This window comes from Calypte anna, chromosome 18, assembly GCF_003957555.1.
Source record: "Calypte anna isolate BGI_N300 chromosome 18, bCalAnn1_v1.p, whole genome shotgun sequence".
NCBI classification, from domain to species: Eukaryota; Metazoa; Chordata; class Aves; order Apodiformes; family Trochilidae; genus Calypte; species Calypte anna.
In genome coordinates, this window is record NC_044263.1 from 2239482 (window position 1) to 2257835 (window position 18354).

Genomic DNA, 18354 nt, shown 5'->3' on the forward strand with positions numbered 1-18354 from the left:
GAAGCTCTGAACAGAACAAGAACAAAAGCACTGGAAGCAGGAGCAGCAGAAAGCTTGGCAATCAGGACTCCAGCAGACTCATCTCTGGATCCCGCGGTGCAGAACCACACAGAATTGTCACCAAACTGGGCAAATATCAGAACCTATTTGCCTGCCTTTCAATAAGCTCTGTATTTCAGTAATTCAATTTTAAAGGTAATTTCCTGCTTCAGCCTAATCTCGCTTACTCTGCCCATTTTCCTCTTTAACACATCCTGCAAAAGGGCTGCAGGCTGCTGGGTTTATTCGTGTCAATACAGAAACCAGAGGGATGCAATTTCTTCTTATCTGCACATTTTGGTTATGAGAGTCTGTCTGTCACTCTGATAAGGGGGCATCTCTAAATTTTAGAAGAGTGTGAAACGGAAGGCACATTTTTGATAGAGATTAGACATGAGAGCCTGTGCTGAGACATGCACTGAACACAGGGCTTGCAGTGACTCTGGGAGCAGGGCAAGGAGCTGATACAGCTTTTGGGAAATTCTGTAACCTCCTGTAATCCCCCACCAAACAAAAGTGAGCTTCCCTGCAGCTCTAGGAGCTTTCAGGGAGTACTGGGAGCTGGAACAACCTTCCAGGGGGACATCAACACCCAACACCAGTTTGGAGATGAGGGCTGGCTGGCTGACAGAGTGGGTGAAATAAAACACCTGCAAAATAGAGATTATGAGGCCTGAAGATCATCTTTTGTGTCTCACAGAATTTGCTGCCACCTCACTGAGCTGTTTCATGGGCTCCAACACTGGCTTGGCCCTTCCACTGCCAGGACTTCACCTCCCAAATGGACTCTGCCCCCATGTGCTCCCTGCACCCCACTTCACTGTTTGCTGGCATGAATACCAAGAGGGAACAGGGCCTTCATCACCCATTTTCATGCTCACAGAGCAACAAAGAGCAGCCACGTGCTCCTTTCTGATGCTGACAGTTCAAAGGAAAGAGGGAAGTGACAGCAAACAGCTTTTCCAGATCCCATCCCGGATGCTGCATCACTCCCAGCCTCAGTGCAGGAACTGCAGGCACAGCACGGGGCCACCCAGCATCTTCCTGTTGAGCTGATGCCAGGACCACATCAGTACCTGCAGACATGACAAGGCAAGACAGAGTCCTCCACTGACACCCTGCCCTGCCAAAACCAGCCAGATTTTCTTTAGAAAACAGATGCAATGCAAAACTGCCCTGAATCCATCCTACTCGAGGTGCTAATTGAAGTGGGAGATGGTAGATAGGAGAGTTGTGTCTGCCCTTGGCTCTCCCCCACAGGGCACAAGAGACTTTTAATATTAAAACCCCTGTTACAACACTTTGGCTGAACTCAGCTGGCGTGTGCATCCAGCTGCTCCAAAACTTGGATGGCCTGGGGGAAAGGGCACACACAGCTCCTCCCAAACTTCAGCACCTCCCTGATCTGGTGGCAACATCCCCCAGCAGGAAAGGTGCTAGATACAGCAGAGCTGGGAGCATCTCCTGGGAGACAATTCCACTCAGGTTGGCTCTTGGCTGTCCCAAGCTGACCCCAACACCAGTCCTGCCCTTGGTGTTGGGATCTCCCAGGTGGCTGCAAAGTGGAAATGTTCAGTTCTCTGCTGATCCACCCCAAAACGCTCAGTCAGGGACAGGCACTGCCTTGTGACCCATCAGATACAGAGAGGAGGAGGTGGTGGGTGGAAGGGACCAGGCACTGGGATGTGCATGCTCAAGTTTTAGCTCTTATGACCCTGCCTATGGCTGTCCACAATTTAATTACAATATAATAGAGTATCTGGAGCTGGTAGGGACCCATAAGGATCTCATCTGAAGTTGAAAAAGGTTTGTTTGTGTGTCCCTACTCTGCCTCCCATCCAGGTGTGCAGCAGTAACAAATTAAAACATCTCTGGTGCTTTAGGTTCTGACTCACATCCACCAAAACAAAAGATTTCCATGGATGAGGATACCAAGAGCTGCCCAAGGATGCTGGCCACGTGGCACAGGGGGCACAAGGCAGCACAGCCCCTTTCCCTTTGCAGGCTACCCAGAGGATTAGCCTGAACCCACAGACAGAGTTCCAGCTAAGGATTGGAAGTGCAGGATCAATGCCAAGCAGGCTTGTAAGACATCTCTGACACCCTTTAGCTACAAGAAGACACCTTCTCATGCCAAGGCTGGGGTTGTGCCCTGATGCTCCAGACATCCTGGATCCTCCAGAGATGATCATGGAGTCACACGTGTAAAAACACTAAATGCAAAATTCAACAGTTTGCCTACACACACCCCACCTCCAATAGTCCTGTAGGGATTGAAGCCTCCTGCTTTTTCTCACCTTTCTTTGCCTGTTTTTCCCCTCAACAACTTAATCTCACGTGTGTGCCTTCCTCATAACACACAGAGAAAAAAAACCTCCTCCTGTCTCAGCCTCTCAGATGTCCTCAAATCCTGCAAATCACTCCTGGCTCCCCAGTGTGAGGCTGCAAGAGCCAAAAGGCAGCTCACAGCTCAGGAAAATCGTGTTAGGGTCCAAGTGATGCCAAAAAGCACTTTGTTTTCTGCTCCTTGTGGTTGCTGGAGTAGATCACACCCCTTGCTGGGCTCCTGTGCCTCCAGCATTTGGGCAGCTGCATCCTCCCATCACTCTGGGAAAGGTGTGATGGTGGTAGAGATCCCATGGATCCATGAGGAGCCTCATGGCCTCTCTCCCCTTGCCCCTGTTTTCCATGAGAATCCCAGCAGTGGGGCTCTAGGGAGGTGAGCAGCAGGGGCACTCACTCATTCCCTCCAGTCCCCAGCTGCCCATAAATCAAGCCCCTATTTTCCCTCTGCCAAGGTCCACTGGTTTCACTGCCTCCCCATCCCAGACCCTGCTCCGTTTGCTGCTTATCTGAGATTAGGAAATCCACAGGAATTGGAGGCTGGGGAAGCTGTTTGTCAAGAACCATCAGCTCTCGTGGGGATTTTTATTTTTTTTTTTATGAGGGACTTTTGGTTTAGTTGCTGCTTTGTTTTCCAACCCTCAGCTGTCTGCTTGCAGTGGGAGTTAGCTGGAATCAAAACTGGAGAAAAGCTCTTGGAATTCACCCGGGAAACAAAAGGGCTTTTGTACAGGAGGGTTTGGTGGACATGGCTGCTTTCACTGCTGCTACCTTCATTTCTAGGTTCTCCTTGCCAAAAAGCACCTGCAAGCAGCACCAGAGGAGGAGGGATGCTGCCTGGGCACTGGGGGACACAAGGACAGCAGGACAGACACCTCCCATCCCCTCAGGCAGTGGAAGTGGAGCAGGAGATGAATTTTCCAAACCTTCATGCATCACACCAGGCTTGCAGCCATGCTCTCTGCCCCAGCTCTGCCCCTGTCTCCTCAGCACCAGCATCCCCCAAAAAGCCTCCTTTATCCAGTAGAAAAGCAGATGCCCTGTCTGCCTCAGACATGGTGGGAGAAGAATTTGCCTTAAATCCACCAGCCTCAACCCACCTACAAACACTTCTACACTTTCCCTGCTGCTCCCTGGAGAACTCAGCACAGCAATGGAGCTCCCACCTCTTTTTCCCATTGCTCTGACCCCAACTTTCTTAGGCCTGGCTGCAGGGAGGTGATGAGGATGCCCTGACCATCAGACAGACACTTGGCTTGAGATCTCCCTCCAGTTTCAATTTTGGTTTTCAAGTTTTAAAAATGTGTTTTGGTGCAGCTGGGATTTCCTCCCAGCAGCTCCTGCAAGGTATTTTTAAACAGACAGAAGGTCCTGAGAGCAGAGCTTCATTTCCTCTGAAAAAAAAAAAAAACCCAACAAAAACCAGATGGGGTTCTGCCTCTGGCCTGGCTGCCCTGACACCAAGGGGTGATGAACCCATGCATGGAGTAGAGCAGCTGAGGGACACCTTGCTTCCTGAGCCAGGACCTCTTAGAGCTGTAAGACGTGCTGCCAGCCCAGGGAAATGCAAATTGCTTTGGGAGATGAAGGTGACATTTCCACCCGCTCGCTGATTCCTGCTGCGCTGCAGCCTCCAAACCCTGACTCCAGCCTGCAGCTCCAGCTAGGAAGGGTTTTTTATGTCTTGCTGGTGCTTATATTTAAGCACGTGCTTTCTGGGAGCACACACTCGTGTTCAGGCTGCATGAAGTGCCAGGCTGAGCAGGGACAGGGAGGTGAGGGCTGTGCCAGGCTGCTGGCTGAGCCTCTGCAAGAGCCACAGCACCGTCCATCTCCTGCATCCCGAGCTGAAGGGCTCAGCCCACCTCCCAGCCACGGCCACCAAAAGGGACAACCTGCAGAGGGGCAATGGCAGATGTCCCTCTGCAAGCAGTGGTGCCAGCCAGGCTGCAGGTTCCTCTCACTGCTTCCTCCTGCCCAAGATGCTGCCTGTAGCATCCTCTGGCAAAGCTGCGCAACCAAGCGCTGCTCAGACAAAAAGGAGTCGGGAGGCTTCAACAGAGGGAAACAGGACTTGGCTTGGAAGGAGTGATGGGCCAGGAAAGACCCCCACCCCTCCAAGGAGCTCAGCAGTGGCCCTTTGAGGTGTCACTGTCCCCAGGAAAGAACACAGCTTCTTCAGCTCTGGAGCACTGCTCCCCACAGCCTCATTTCCCTGTAGATTCCTTTGCAGGATCACAACTTGTCTGGGGACACCACTCCTGGTGTCATCCTCCTCGCAGCAGGACAGGACAGAATAAAATCTGATCAATGCCACAGGGCAAGCTGAGCTCTGGTTTCATTTTTGTTGCCAGATGCTCCAGGCAGCCACAGAGTCTCTCATTTTACCAAGCACAGATTTAATTTGTTAAGCATATTGTAAATGCTGGACATTTAAACTGTATCAGTATCACTGATCTCCTACTCCTGATGTGCTGCATATAAAACTTGGTTTATCATTTTCTGATCATGAATAAAGCCACCTTAGGCCATTAATATTCCACAGAGAGAAAACTGCTTATTGATTTGGTCATTCTGTGAGCTCCAGAGTATCAATAACTTTTCCAGGCAAACGAGAAAATCCATGGAAATAGAGGAATGTCCCAGCAGCCATTTCTTAAGCAACTACTGAGCTACTCTTCAGCTCCCAAGTTCTGCTGTTTGGCAGCTGGCAAGTGTTTGTTTCAACTAAAAGTGCTGAATTAAGATAATTCCCAGACCACTTTGCTCTTCTCTGGTACAAAGAACACTCAGAAGAATTTCAAATCAATGCCTCATTTTCTTCCCAATGATCTGGGGCTCACACTTCGAGGCTGGGGCCAAACAGAGAAGTTGATGAGAAATCTGGTGCCAATCTCCCCCCGAGGTTTTGCTGTGTTAGCCCAAAGCTGTGGCACCTGCAGCACGGGCATGGAAGGAGAGGATCTGGTTCCTTGCTTAATATTTTGTCATGGGGAATTTTTGTAAAGGCTCAGCCAAATATTGTGATTAAATCTGCAACACAGCCAAGGCTCTGACCAACCAACCAAACCCTGTTTCACCACTCTCTTTTGCTATTCTCTTTCTGACTTAAGAGCTTACTTGCTTATTTTTGTACTAAAATTATTAAAGGTGGTATTTAACAGTTCTGAAGATGAACTAATTCCTGCTCCCCCTGCTGGCAATGCATCCCAGCAAGCGTGTTGGTACTACTTCCAAAACACAGGGAAACCCTATTCACAGTGGGAAGCCAAGGGCAACCAGAGGAAAGGCAAACCTAAAGTGAGCTCCAGAACCCAGCCAGCTCCCCAGCACTGCAACTTTGGGCATTATCCCAACCCTGGAACAAGGCAGGAGGCTCTGGGAGAATAACTGCACCCACTCTGCATCTCAGCAGCAGCAGAGATGGGCAAGAACCAGCACCAGCAAGTCTGTCCACCCAGGAAAAGAAAGCCTTGGTCCTGCAACCCCTTCAGCAATGGATTTCTGCAGATGCCAGGAGTGTCAGCTGCTCAGAGCCAGGCACAGGAAGGTCTGCAGGATGCAGGACTTCCAGGGAACCTCTTCCAGACTCAACCAGCTTTTAGCCAGAGGTCAGAGACCATGAACTTCCCTCATTCCAGGCACTTGCTAAGATCAGAGACACTCACTTGGATGTCATAGCATAAAGCAAAGCAAGCAGTATGTAAAGAACACAAGCCTTTCCCCAGTCCTTATCATGCAGTTTTATTTCTGGTTGGAAAACACACTGAAGAAATGCCTTATGGCCCAGTACCCTGGCAGAAGACATCTCCTTGTTTTATTTTTCTTTCCTCCAATAAAGTGTCCCTGACACAACTGGGCAGATTTTTTTTTTCTAACCACATATGTTCACATGGATCAAACCCTGTCAGGTAACATCTCCCCACCCAGCCTGCTAAATCAGCAGTTTTAAATACAAAACTCCCTTTATGTGAGCCCCTCCATCAAAGCCTCTACAGAACTCCCTGTGCAGGGGTCCAGACTGCAGTTTCAGATGGACACATCCATGCTCCCAAACACAACATCACTTTCTAAGTTGCAGGAACAGATAAGCTGGAGAAAACAGGGCAGCATAAATCACCCACACAGCTCCACGATGTCCATCCTATGTAGCAACCAGGACAAAATACATCCCCAGCCTTGTAAATTCTTCTGTCTGTGCTCAACCCTAAGCACATTCAGTCCCACTGACTCCTGCAAAAGGACTCATATGCTTCAAGTTCAGCACGTCCACAAGTCTTTTCAAGATCAGAGGATGAAAAGGGGGAAAAAAAAAAATCCTATTTAGCTTCTCTTTTAAGGGGAAAGAAGAAAAATCCTTCAGGCCCCACTTGTCCAAACGAGGGCTCTGCTGCTCTGAATCAGCTCAGATTCAAGCTCCCACATTTCAGTGGTGATGCTTTTCTGAAGCAAGCCCCTGGGTAGAGATCCCTCCCTTGGCAGGAGATGCCTGCACAGGATGGGTGCTAAATGAATGTGCTGCAAGGTAAAGCAAATGCTTGTTGTTGCTGGAAGCCCTGGCATTGTTCTGAGGGCAACACAGGAAGAGGGAGAGGAGGAAAGAGGAGGAATGCTCTCTATTGCAGGAAGCTGTTCCAGCCTCTCAGCAGACATAAAGCTTCTCATTCCTTGCGGGGGAAGTACCAAATGTTTTTGGTTTTTTTGTTTTTTGAGGGGAAGAAAAAAGGAAAGAGAAAAAAAAAAGAAAAAAAAAGATTACAATAATCACATGCTTAGCTATAAAGGAAGCTGCCTAATGACATGAATGAAGCTGAAGTCATGCTATAAGGAATGGCTCAGGTGGCCACGAGCAAGGGCAGGCTCCCAGCTTGTCACCCTGCAAAAAAAAAAAACCCAGAGAGGTGCAAGCCCAGAGGTCCTTCTCTCTGCCAAAAAGATCCCTGCTGTGCAGTCAGGTTTTCTTGTCTCCAGAAAGCAACTCACAACTACTCATATGGGAAGGCAGTGTCTGTGTCACCCTCCCCAGCTGCCAGGGACTATTTTTGGGCTCTGCCTCCAGCCCCAATGCTGCTCTGTTGGGGGGACTGGTTTGCTGTGTCCTTCCATGCAATGCACCACACCCAGATGGTCTTTTAGTTCATTTGGAAAACTGATTCCCTGGCAGGAATCCAAGTTCTCCATAGAGATGCCCCAGGTTTTATTAGCAATGAGCAAACTGCTGGTGTCCTTGGGAAAGGTAAGGAAGTCAGAGTCTATGTTAATTGCCTTTTCCTTTTTTCTAGAAAGAACCTCCCAAAGGACAGCTCTATGCCCCATGGAATGGTTCTCTGTTTACAGAAGTGCCTGTATAAAATGGTTGTGCTGACTTATTCCATAGATAATCTGCATAAATTTTAGTTTTAAGTATGTTCACTATTGTATCATACTTTTTGCTTTATTTCAACCTTGTCTCCAGCCTGGTTTTTCCTGGTAGATTACTGGGGCATGATGGTTTCCATCCTTTACAGTTAAAAAGCAGAAAACACTTTGGAATAGGCTGCAAAGCAACAGCATCTAGAGCACTGCCTTCTCCTTTAATAGGCTACTCTGTCAACCTTGTGCTTGTTAAATGAGAGAAAAATCTGTGGGCATGCAGTGAAGGTCAATCTTGTGGTTTTTGAAAACATTTAATTAGTACGGTTAAGTACTGAGGTCTGCCTGGGAGTGAGCTTCTGCTTTAACCATCAGCATCTGTCAATTTGGAGAAGCAAAACCTGCAAGAAGGGACTAAAAGTCTGTGGCTCCCTGTCCAAAATTTCAGTGGTGTTCAAGCTAAGCTCAGGATGCAAACTGGGGCAGCTTCCCTGTCCTCTCCCTAGCTCCAAAACCTGTGGGACGTTTGGAAATCAAGCTCAGATCTCTGACTGCACATCAATTACAGCAGAATCCAGATCTTGGTTTTCTTGGGTAGGTGTTGGGGTAACCAACTACACTTCCAGGGACCCACCAGAGCTGCCAAAAGCCCTGGGTTGTGACTTGAGGCATTTCTGCTAAGTGCTCAGGCTCAGTGTTTAAAAAAGTCTACTTAAGGTTTATCTCAGCCCAAAAGGGGTTTGGGCATTTTGCTGAGAGCATGAAAAGTCCCTGTCTTTTCCTTCAGGATGCATTTAACTGGCAGAAAGGATGCAGATGTTCTCAGCTCCTACAGGTGTTTCACTCCTGGAATAAAACTACAATAAATGTCACATAGCTGGGCTTCAATCCTCAGACAGCAGCAGACATACAAGCTACAACCCCAGACTGTCAGTTCCTTTTTAAACAAAAAAAAAAAGTCTCCAAGATCAATTGTTTGAAAGAAGAAATCCATTCCAGCCCTTCCAAGTTTGGGGTTTATTTCTTCACACTTCTGCAGCACTGGAGACCCTGACTGTAGGCAAGGAAAGCCACCCTAGGAAGAAAGTGTTGAAATCCAAGCTGGAAATTGTGTGCCTCTAACTGGGTGCCAGTTGCCAGCATGGGAGAAGTGCCCCAGGACCAAGGAGCTGGTGCCAAGGGCAGTGCTGGGTGCTGCACAAACCCCTCCACAGGGAAAGCAGTGCCAGAAGGACCTTCTCATCTCCTCTGCTCTGTTTTTTACCTGAAAGCTTCACCTCCTACGTGCAGGTACTTGTGAGAGCACGCAGGTCCAGCAGGCTCTTACTGGGGCTCCTCTGCATGAGAGATGGGAGATGCTGAGAGCTGATGAGGGCAGATACAATGGAGCAAATCCAGGAAAAGAAACCCAGGGATCAGTGCTGGCTTTGCCTTTAAAACTGTCTGTCTCCCTTTCTTTCTGATGCTGGTACCCTGACAAGCTTTGTATTTGCCAGACAGGGACTTCCATTACTTTAGAGCTGTCAGAACAACAAAAGATCTTTGAGTCATTTTCTATATCTGACCTTGAACCACTGGTAAAGCAATGAACATTCTTAAGGGGGATGATAACACCGAGTGGAGCTGTAATTTTTATAATACCATTTGTTGCTCGGGTGTCAAATAAGCCCTGATGAACAGACACAAACGAGGAAGCTCAGGATCAGCCCCCGTGGCAGGAGGAAAACAAGCACAAAATCATCTTGCCTGGGACTTCTACAGAGGAACAGCCAGATGATGCTGTGGGGCCATTTGGCACTGATAAGCATTGTTTCATGGAGTGCAATTACATATTTTTGTTTAGAAAAAGATTCTCTTTCAAAAGCAGCTCCCAAGTCTGTGCTGATTCAGCCTTCATTAAAGGCCTCGCCGTGCAGACACAGTGAAGTGTTGACTCCAGTACTCACTTTCCACTGCTGCCTTATCTTTGGCATCTCATCTGCAACTTCTGATGGTTTGTTGGGGTTTTTTTCCCCTGGTTTCATCCGGGTGCAGTACCAGTGGATGCTACTTGGGCTTCAGCTCGAATGATTTTTGATCTGCTTGGGTGCAGGCTATAAAATCCACCCTTGATGAGAAAATTGCAAGCTAAGTAGGCTAACAAAACAGCAACAAGAAACTGGATCAGCTCTGCTGGGCAAAGTTTTCCTACTTCAACAGCGAGGGGGGGGAAAGATTGCAGAGAGAAAGCATTTTTCTTAAAAATATGAAACTCTATCTCAGTGCAGAGCCTGCTCCCTCTGGCTCTTTGCACAACACTCCTTGGGCTCCACTACACTCAGCTTTTTGCAGCAGCAAATACCCCATGGCCACTGCTCCTATGGTGACTTGGAAAGGGAAAGAAGCTCCTATTTCTCACCTGATGCAGTCAGATGCTGCTCCTACCATGCTCAGACAAATCCAGGCCCCCACTTGACCACAGGATGCAAAGCAAGAGTGATGCTGAGTCAAAGTTTTGCCAGCACCAGCAACCCCAGATGCCCAGCTGGCTTCTTGGAGCTTCCCCAAAGGATGCTCAGCATCTCTTTGCACCATCTCCAAAGCAAAGATGACTCAAAAGTGCTTTAGCACCCCAGAGACCTTCATGGTGGGATGGACCCTCTGAAACACCAATTGGGTGTTTGGAACTTGTAGCTTACAAGGAAGGAGAGCTTGAATTTTGGCTTTAAGACAAAAGTTCTACAAGCAAGAGTCTCGGGCTTCCCTCTCCAAATTGCTTCCTACTGAGCCAGCACTACTGAGCAGGAGACACTTTCCCATTCACACTTGTCAACATGCAGAAGAACATTGTGGATTTGGAAGACAAAATAAATAAAAAAAAATTGCCCAATGATATGGAAATTGCACTGGATGGCCTTCACCACTCTGCCACCACAGAGTGTAATATCTGCCATGGCAAACCTCCAGGGTCCCAAATCTGCTTTCCTGCCAGCATTGCTCAAGCTGATAATTCTGATCCCTTCAACTCTTCCCAGGCAGGCCTGAGGAAAGGAGCCACAGAACTCTACAGGTAATGAAACCTTTTTTTTTTTTTTTTTTTTAATTACAGCTCTGTCCACATCTAAAATTAAAAGAACAGTCCTGCAATTTACTGGGCCACCAAAGGCTGCCTCAACACTTCACAGGATGGTGGCCACACTGCCAAACTCACATGGTTGGAGGAACAAACACTGTGTATTCACACAGGAGGGCTGCAAGGGTTCTAGAACTGTAACTCCTGGAATTATATTTTTGCATTTCCTTCTTTTTCCAAATTAGAAAAGGGACCAGAGCTTCTTTCAGAGGTATTGCTTTTAATTATTTTTTTTTTGAGAGGCTCCTATAGGTATTGCCATGGCTCTTTTCAGCAAATTTACAAGTGACATCAAATGTGTGCATAGTCCAGGAAAATAAAGCAACCTCGTAGTCATCTCCTAGATTTCCAGCCACAGTACCCAGAATTTGCAAAGCTCCCACGTGATTCTGCAGGTAATTGTGCCATTACTGCCATGACTCTTGGAGGAATGAGGTGTCTCATCTCTCTAAATTACTCCTGTGGTTTTAATTGAGTAGCATTTGCCTCACCTTAGCAGCTTATGGATGTGTCATGGGAGGGAACTCACCCCAAAGGAAGCTCCAGTTTTGGGGGGTGATTAAAGTACCAAATGAGCAACACTTTCTATGGCAGTGGGCAACCTAAAATTCTTTCCACCTTGGAGGAGCAAACAGATCTTTGCCCCTTCTTCCTTGCAACTTACCACTTTGATTGTTACAATTATTTTATAATTATTTATAATTTTATTATTTTTTAAATCCCTGTGCCCTCCTGTCCCTGCCAGCAGCTGTGTCCTTAGCACCAGGGAGCTGCTGATGTGCCAGGAGATGGGGATAGGGCACCCTAAAAATTCACTCTGATTTTTACACCCCCACTTTTGCTGCCTGGGAGGACAAAGGGGGTGAGAGCCCCTTCCCTGCCCAGCCCAGCAAAAGCATCCACAGGGCAATGCAGAGGGAGCAGAAAGAAAATTCAGCACCTGGAGAATCCTCCCTGGGTGCTCAGCCTGTAAAGCAGGGATTTGGTGCATGACAAGCATCACTTCTACCCCCCTTAGCTTGTTTTCTTTATTCCCATGCTGGTTAATTCCTCCAGCATGGCACTGCATGAGACTTTTAAACCTCTTTATGAACGTTTCCCCCTCTTAAACCAAAGTGCACAGGCACATCCCTGAGTAAAAAGTGGCAGAGCAGGCAGCACGTGCAACAGGTGAAATAATAATTCAACACAGCCTCCAAAAAATAAAATAAAATAAAAAAACAACTTGACCTGAAGTGGCTGTGCTGCTTGCTAGGCCCTGCAAGGCTTGCACCTTGCCATGGCTCTGCTCCCCCTGCTCTTGCCAAGTGCCTATGTCATGGGAGTGTGCTCATGGCAAGAAGCTGAGGTGGTGCTGACGAGGCAAACTGCACATTGCACAACCATCAGGAGCCTCCTTACAGGTTAATTTTATACTAGTAAAAACCTGCCACCTACCTCGGATTTTTTTTTTATTATTATTTTATTTTTAAATATAAAATAATAAAAAAAAAATCCACCACTTAAGCTTAACATCTGTTCCACTGAGATTTCTAGCTGGGCAGAAAAAAAAAGAAAAAATAAGAAGAGACCATTTTTGTACATAAAAAGTAGTATTTTGAATATGTGCAGGGCCTTTGGTCAAAGTCCAGAGGGTACACATTCAGCCAGCATCACGTGGGACCTGTTTCTCATAATCTCAGAATCCCTTTTATGCTGGAGCACAAAGAAATTGTATTGGAAACAACAAAGACTGAGAACTCAGAATGAGATCGATGGACAGCAATATTTAGCAGTTAAATGTGGCTCATTTCAATGTTTATGAATTAGTGCTGTAATGGGAACTGCTCCCCATCCTCTTTTCTTATTTCAATGGAGAAATTTGCATGTTTGCAGGTTGCTGCTCTGATGTGGGCTTCCCCAGTGAATAATTCCCCCATTACCATCAATTTGGAAGACTCCTGAATATATCTGCTGTCAAGAGAGTTCAGATTTATAGCTTCAAACTCTGTTTAGCTTGTAATTAATATGGACTTCCACATGTATATATTTTTTTTTTCTCTTCCAGAACAATATCCTATTACTCCTGACAGCCAAACATGCCACACTGGGGCAACAACTCAACTTCTGAGCCACCACCACCATCAAGCCCCGTTGACAACAGACCCTTTCTGAAGGTGAGAAACTGACTGCAAGGCTTGCAGAAATCTTATTTTCCATGGATTGCCCCATCCCACTAAAAATAATATTTTGCAAAGTTAAAAAGAGGGAGTTAAGGTAGAAATGAGCACGGGGTGCAATTCAGGAGCTCGCATCCAGTCTTAGGGAGGCCACCAGAAGCTAGATATGGTGGCCAAGCACTGCAAGCGTGATGCTAGAGGTATCTCACAGCTTCTGCTGTGGAAATGGTCATAATTAAACTTTTTTTATCTTCTAGTTTTATCTTCTACAGCCCATGCTATGGTTGTGCAGAATGCAGATCACCTCTGTTTCTTTCCCTGGCCCAGGTAGGGTCCAAGGAGCAGATCTGCCTTAACTGAGATTACTTACAGGGAATAAGTCTTATCAGAGACTAACCCTTAAGACTGCTGTCCCCTTGAAAAAGCAGCATTAAAAAAAAATAATAAATATATATATATAATCTCTGGCAAACTGTCAGAACAAGCTTGGAAGGGATTCAAAGGAGGGAGCAAGCTCCAGAGCTCAGCAGCTGGCTGAAGCTCTGTGCAGTATTTTAGAAAGCTGACGAGGAACCTCCTGTGCAACACATGAAAGCTGATCCCCAAATGCAGATTATGCCTCCCTGAATCCAGGCTTCTGAAGAACCATACCTCAAAGCCCAATCCCCTTCCCGAGGAAAAAGAAAAATAATAATAAATCAAAAACACAACAACTCCGCCTGAACAGCTGAACTTGGGAAAGTCATCTGGGCAAGGAATTCCAACTCAGGCACCCGTTTTGCATCAGATGGAGGGAAAACCGACTCAAGAATGATGCCATTCATTGAGATCATGTTTTGGGGGTTGGCTACTTGGGTCTTCCCATTTTCCTGGTCCTCAGAAGGACGGACAAGGCCAGTGCTGGGGTTAAGCAGCACCCACCACAAGCTCAGTGGCAGGGCCACCAGCACAGGTCCCTGCCTGTCACCAGCTCTGTGTGACCAGCCTGTCCCACCCTGAAGCTTTTTGGGGGTCCTCCTGCCCCTCCATGGGTCTCCCAGGGACCCTCCTGCCAGCAGCAGCATTGCCCCGGGTATCACTCAGTTCAATTTTGCATTATCAAACTTCCTTGGCTCTTTCTGTTGGAAACTTTTACAATTCCCTGCTTGGCTGGAAAAGATGACTGCAGCAAACCCAAATTAGGAATAAATTATACAACAACTTTACATTTTTCTTACAAAAGGAAAACTGTGTGGCAAGAAGCTGTGCAAGCACCTCCTTCCTAGGTCCTCCCAGCAAGCCTTGGACAGAGTTAAGGCCACCGACTTCACAGATGTCTTGTTTTTTTTTTAAAAAAAAAAAACAAAACACAACAAAAACAACAACAAACCCCACTCCCAGTTTGGCAACTGGTCTCTCACTGGGCCATGCATCGTCTCACACCCCACACCCCCCCCCCCAAAATACGTGCGAGGGCTGCAAAGTGCAAGGCAAGCAGCTGCAGGATCAAATCCAAACCTTTAAAAGCAGCACCCAAAGCTGCATCTGTGTGGCCAGGCGCTGACATATGTCCCTCTGTTTTCACAATGAATGGCCAGAGCAACTCCTCCTTAAACATCTCAGCCTGGGCTGCCTTGCAGGGACTGTTGCATTCCCGCAGCATTTTTGCAATATTAAATTCTCCACCTCCTCCCACGACCCCCGCTTCTCAGTCCCCCCTCCTCCCTTTATGTTTTTTTTGCAGGACAGAAGGCAGAACCACTTCGGAATAATTATCAAGTTAAAAAGCAAAGAGCAAACGTTCCCCTCCGCGCTGGCAATAATAGCAATAATAATAATAATGCAATAATTAAAATCATAATAAATCACTGTTATCCCATCCCCAAACCCGCCCCCCCACCCCCTTCGCTCCATCCCAAGCGCTGAGCCTCAGCTCCTAAATTCTAAATAAAGCAGCTCCGAGCTCTGACCTGGTGTTCCAAACCCCCCTGCTTGCTGCCTCTGACCAAAAGTTACCAGATATTGAGGGGAGGGGGATGAAATCGGTGGAAAAATGATCTCAGTCCTGGCACAAGAACAATACTTTCCCATGGAAACATAGGTATATATTTAATTCCTGGTAACTCCGCTCAAGTTTCACCTTTCATCTCCTCCGCCGACTTCTTTAAAAGTTTCATTTAATTCTGCACTTTAAATTAGCTGCGATTCGCATGCATCCTGCCCGTGTTGCATGCGGGGATCCAGCAGCGAATGCATCTGCTCTCCAACAACACCCTTTATCTGTCCTGACTGTGCAAAAGGCAAAAAAAGGGCTCAGTAATCCCCGCAGAAGAATTCAAATAACGTCAATGCACAGCTGAACTGCAAAGCCCTGCCTTACAGGAACTGTGCCTGTGTGTGTGTGTGTGTGTGTGTGTGTGTCTGCAAGAGAGAAGAGAGAGAAGAAAAAAAAAAAAAAAAAAAAAAAAAAAGGCACATACTAAACAGGAAATGCAACTGAGAGCCATTGAAAGCCTCAAACTTCAAAATGCAATTGCATCCCGACAAATGCATGCAATGCACTCCCAAATGCATGCACGACTTTTTGCATTATTTGCGGCAGAAGAGAAGCAGCAGCCTTACCTCTCGACTGAGACATTTCTCTCCTGTTTTTTGGTTTGGTTTTTTTTTTTTTTTTTGCTTTGCTTTGCTGCGTTGGGGAGGGGGGAGGGGAAGCACAAAAGACTTTGCCTCGCCTCTCCTCGGGAGCTAGTTTTGCAACAACAAAAGATGCAAAACTGCAAGCGCTCAATCTTCCTGCAACTGGAGTTTTTTCCCGGCTGGCTGCAGCAGCTCTCCTTGCAGCGGGGGGAGCCCCTGCAATTGCACACTTTGCAGGGCAGCTTTGCAGCGCCGAGAGGAGGAGGAGGAGGAGGAGGAGGGGGTGTGGGGGGGGTTCCCTTCCCCCCCTGCTTGCAGTGGTAGGGAAGGCTCCTGCTGCACCTACATGATGGGCCAGGGCTGGCAGCTCAAAGCTCCAAACTTGGAGCTGGGGACGCAATGCGCAGCCGCGCAGCCGACGGCCGCCGCGCCTCCCCCTGGGAGCTGTAGTCCCCGCGCTTCCTGCAGGGGGCGGCGCGGGGCTGCGCGGACGCGGAGCTTGCGCGGGGGTTGGGCTGGGGAAGTTGCGCGGAGGTCTGCGCAAAGGAAGGGATGCCCGGGGAGGCGGTGCCCGCGCGGTGTAGGAGGAAGGAAAGGAGGAAGGAAAAGGGGAAAGGGGGAAAAGGGGGGGGGGGGGAAATGCGCGAGCCGCGCGCAAATAGCGCGCAAATGGCGAGAGCGCCGCCGCGGATTGAAGGTTCCTCCCTGCCAGAGCGGAGGGTCCCTGTGGGGAGGATTACAGCTGTGACTGCGAGAGAGAAGGTTCCTGCATCCCTGCCTGCCTGCATCCCCTCCTGCCTGTATCCCATCTGCCTGCATCCCTCCTGCCTGCATCCCCCCGACCCTGCCTGCATCTCTCCTGCCTCCATCCCTTCTTCCTTCATCCCCCCGACCCTGCCTGCATCCCTCCTGCCTGCATCCTACCCCCCAACCTTGCCTCCATCCCCTCTGCCTCTATCCCCTCTGCCTGCATCACCTGCTGCCTCTATCCCTCCTGCCTGCATCCCCTCTGCCTTCATCCCCCCCCTCCCCCTCCTTCCTCCCCCAGGATCTTTTCCTAGGTGGTCAGCTCGACCCCTGTGGGCTTGTAGAGGATTCTCTTGTAGAGGGGGGCAGGTGAGAACAGGGGATGGGACACGTGGTGGCATCCTCTTTGAGATAGGGCATCTTTGTCCCTAAAGAAAAGAAAAAAATGTTCTTCCTAAAGTTGGGCTTTCCGTTCAGCACAGGTTTCATAACAGGGAAGGAAAAGACCAAAGAAAAAGACCCTAATAACCCTAAGCACTAAGAAATCCCACCATGAGGGCTGGGTTGGTGTAACTTTGTGGAATTGTCTGGGGGGAGGGAAACACTCTGCGTGGTCCCTCCTGCTAAAAGTGCAGTGGGAGCAGGTCCTTCCAGCCTAGCATTAAATCCCCCAAAGGAAAGGTTTAGGATGCAAATGCTGACAGCCCCTTTCCCAGCACGTTCCAAAGGGCAGCAGTGCAGTTCAGGGGCTGTAAACAAACAGAGCAGCAGCACAAGAGGCCTCTGAGGACTCTCATAGTGAGCACACCTTGTCCTGATGCCTTGTAAAGCAAGGCAATGGCTTTTAATTTGCTTTTAATCTACATAATGACCTTTTTTTGGCCTAGCTTCCATGAAAAATGGGGGATGCTCCTTTAGTTTTTCCTGAAGATTTTGGATGACCACTGGAAGAACATCCATGGGGTGAGAACTAGAGCCTGGCTCTTTTAAGGCTTTTTTTTTTTTCCTGGGGAGGATGGAGTCCTCATTCTCTGCAAATTCCTGGAGTGCTGGCTGCATCCCTTGCTGTGTCCCTTGTGCCACCACCGAGTGCTCTGGGATGTCCCTGTCACGTGCATGAGCTGGGACAACCTGTGTGGTGCTGCTGGTGCCCAGCAAATAGCACAGTCTCAGTTTCCATCACTTCTTCAACCTTCTCCCTATTCCCCCTCCCCAAAGTCACGCAGGGAGCTGGGATCCCACTGCAGCCCTGCCTTCCCCAGGGCTTGGGCCCCCTTGTACAGTGTCTAGGGAAACTTTCTCCCAGGTTTTATGGGTTTCAGGTGAGCCTGGGACCTGCAGAAGCTTGCCTGTCTGTCTGTTCCTCTGCAGAGGGTTGGAGGGTGTGTGAAGTTCTGCTGGTGGATGAGTCCTGGCAGGAGCCAGCACTGCAGCTCAGGAGGTGCCCCCAGGCTGGGGGGGATTCCCCTGGGGGGGGGGACAGTGAGGGCTGCAGCCTTCCCCAGCTCCTCTGGGATGCCCTGACCCACAGCTGAGTGGGGACATGGCTGGGTGAGCTGGTGGGGATGAGTGGGTTTCCACAGAGAGGGCATCCCAGGGCTGTGACTAAGCTACTGTCAGCTTTGAGTCGAGTGTTATCCAAAGACTTTATTACCTTTATTGTTCACAATTGCTCCAGCACAGTGCCCAGCCTTTAAGCTCAGTGGTTTGTTTCTCCTTGACAGGTCTTTTTATTTTGAAATCTAAATTCTGCAGACAATGTGACTGGATTTCCTTTGCCTGAGATGGGATTCACCCTCCTCCTGTCTAGGAATAGGCCCATAGACTCATAGAATGGTTTGGGTTAGGAGGGACCTTAAAGATCACTTAGTTCCAACCCTCTGCCATGGTCAGGGACACCTCCCACCAGCTCAGGATGCTCCAAGCCCCATCCAACCTTCAACACTGCCGGGGATGGGGCAGCCACAGCTTCTGGGGGCAACC

At 48.5% G+C, this 18354-nt stretch overlaps 1 protein-coding gene across 2 annotated transcripts in view; it reads right to left on the minus strand.

Annotated features, from left to right (window-relative positions):
* MAP2K6 (mitogen-activated protein kinase kinase 6) overlaps positions 1-15971 on the minus strand; it is a 51065-nt gene extending 35094 nt beyond the window's left edge. Inside the window, exon 1 of one of the 2 annotated variants that reach the window (XM_030461688.1) lies at positions 15607-15971. In XM_030461688.1, coding sequence (XP_030317548.1) covers positions 15607-15622 — 16 coding nt within the window. In that variant the 5' untranslated portion in view covers positions 15623-15971. Of the gene's footprint in view, positions 1-15124; positions 15295-15606 lie in introns of those variants that run through there. The other variant, XM_030461687.1, reaches the window with a different exon arrangement.
* Positions 15972-18354: the final 2383 nt, after the last annotated feature.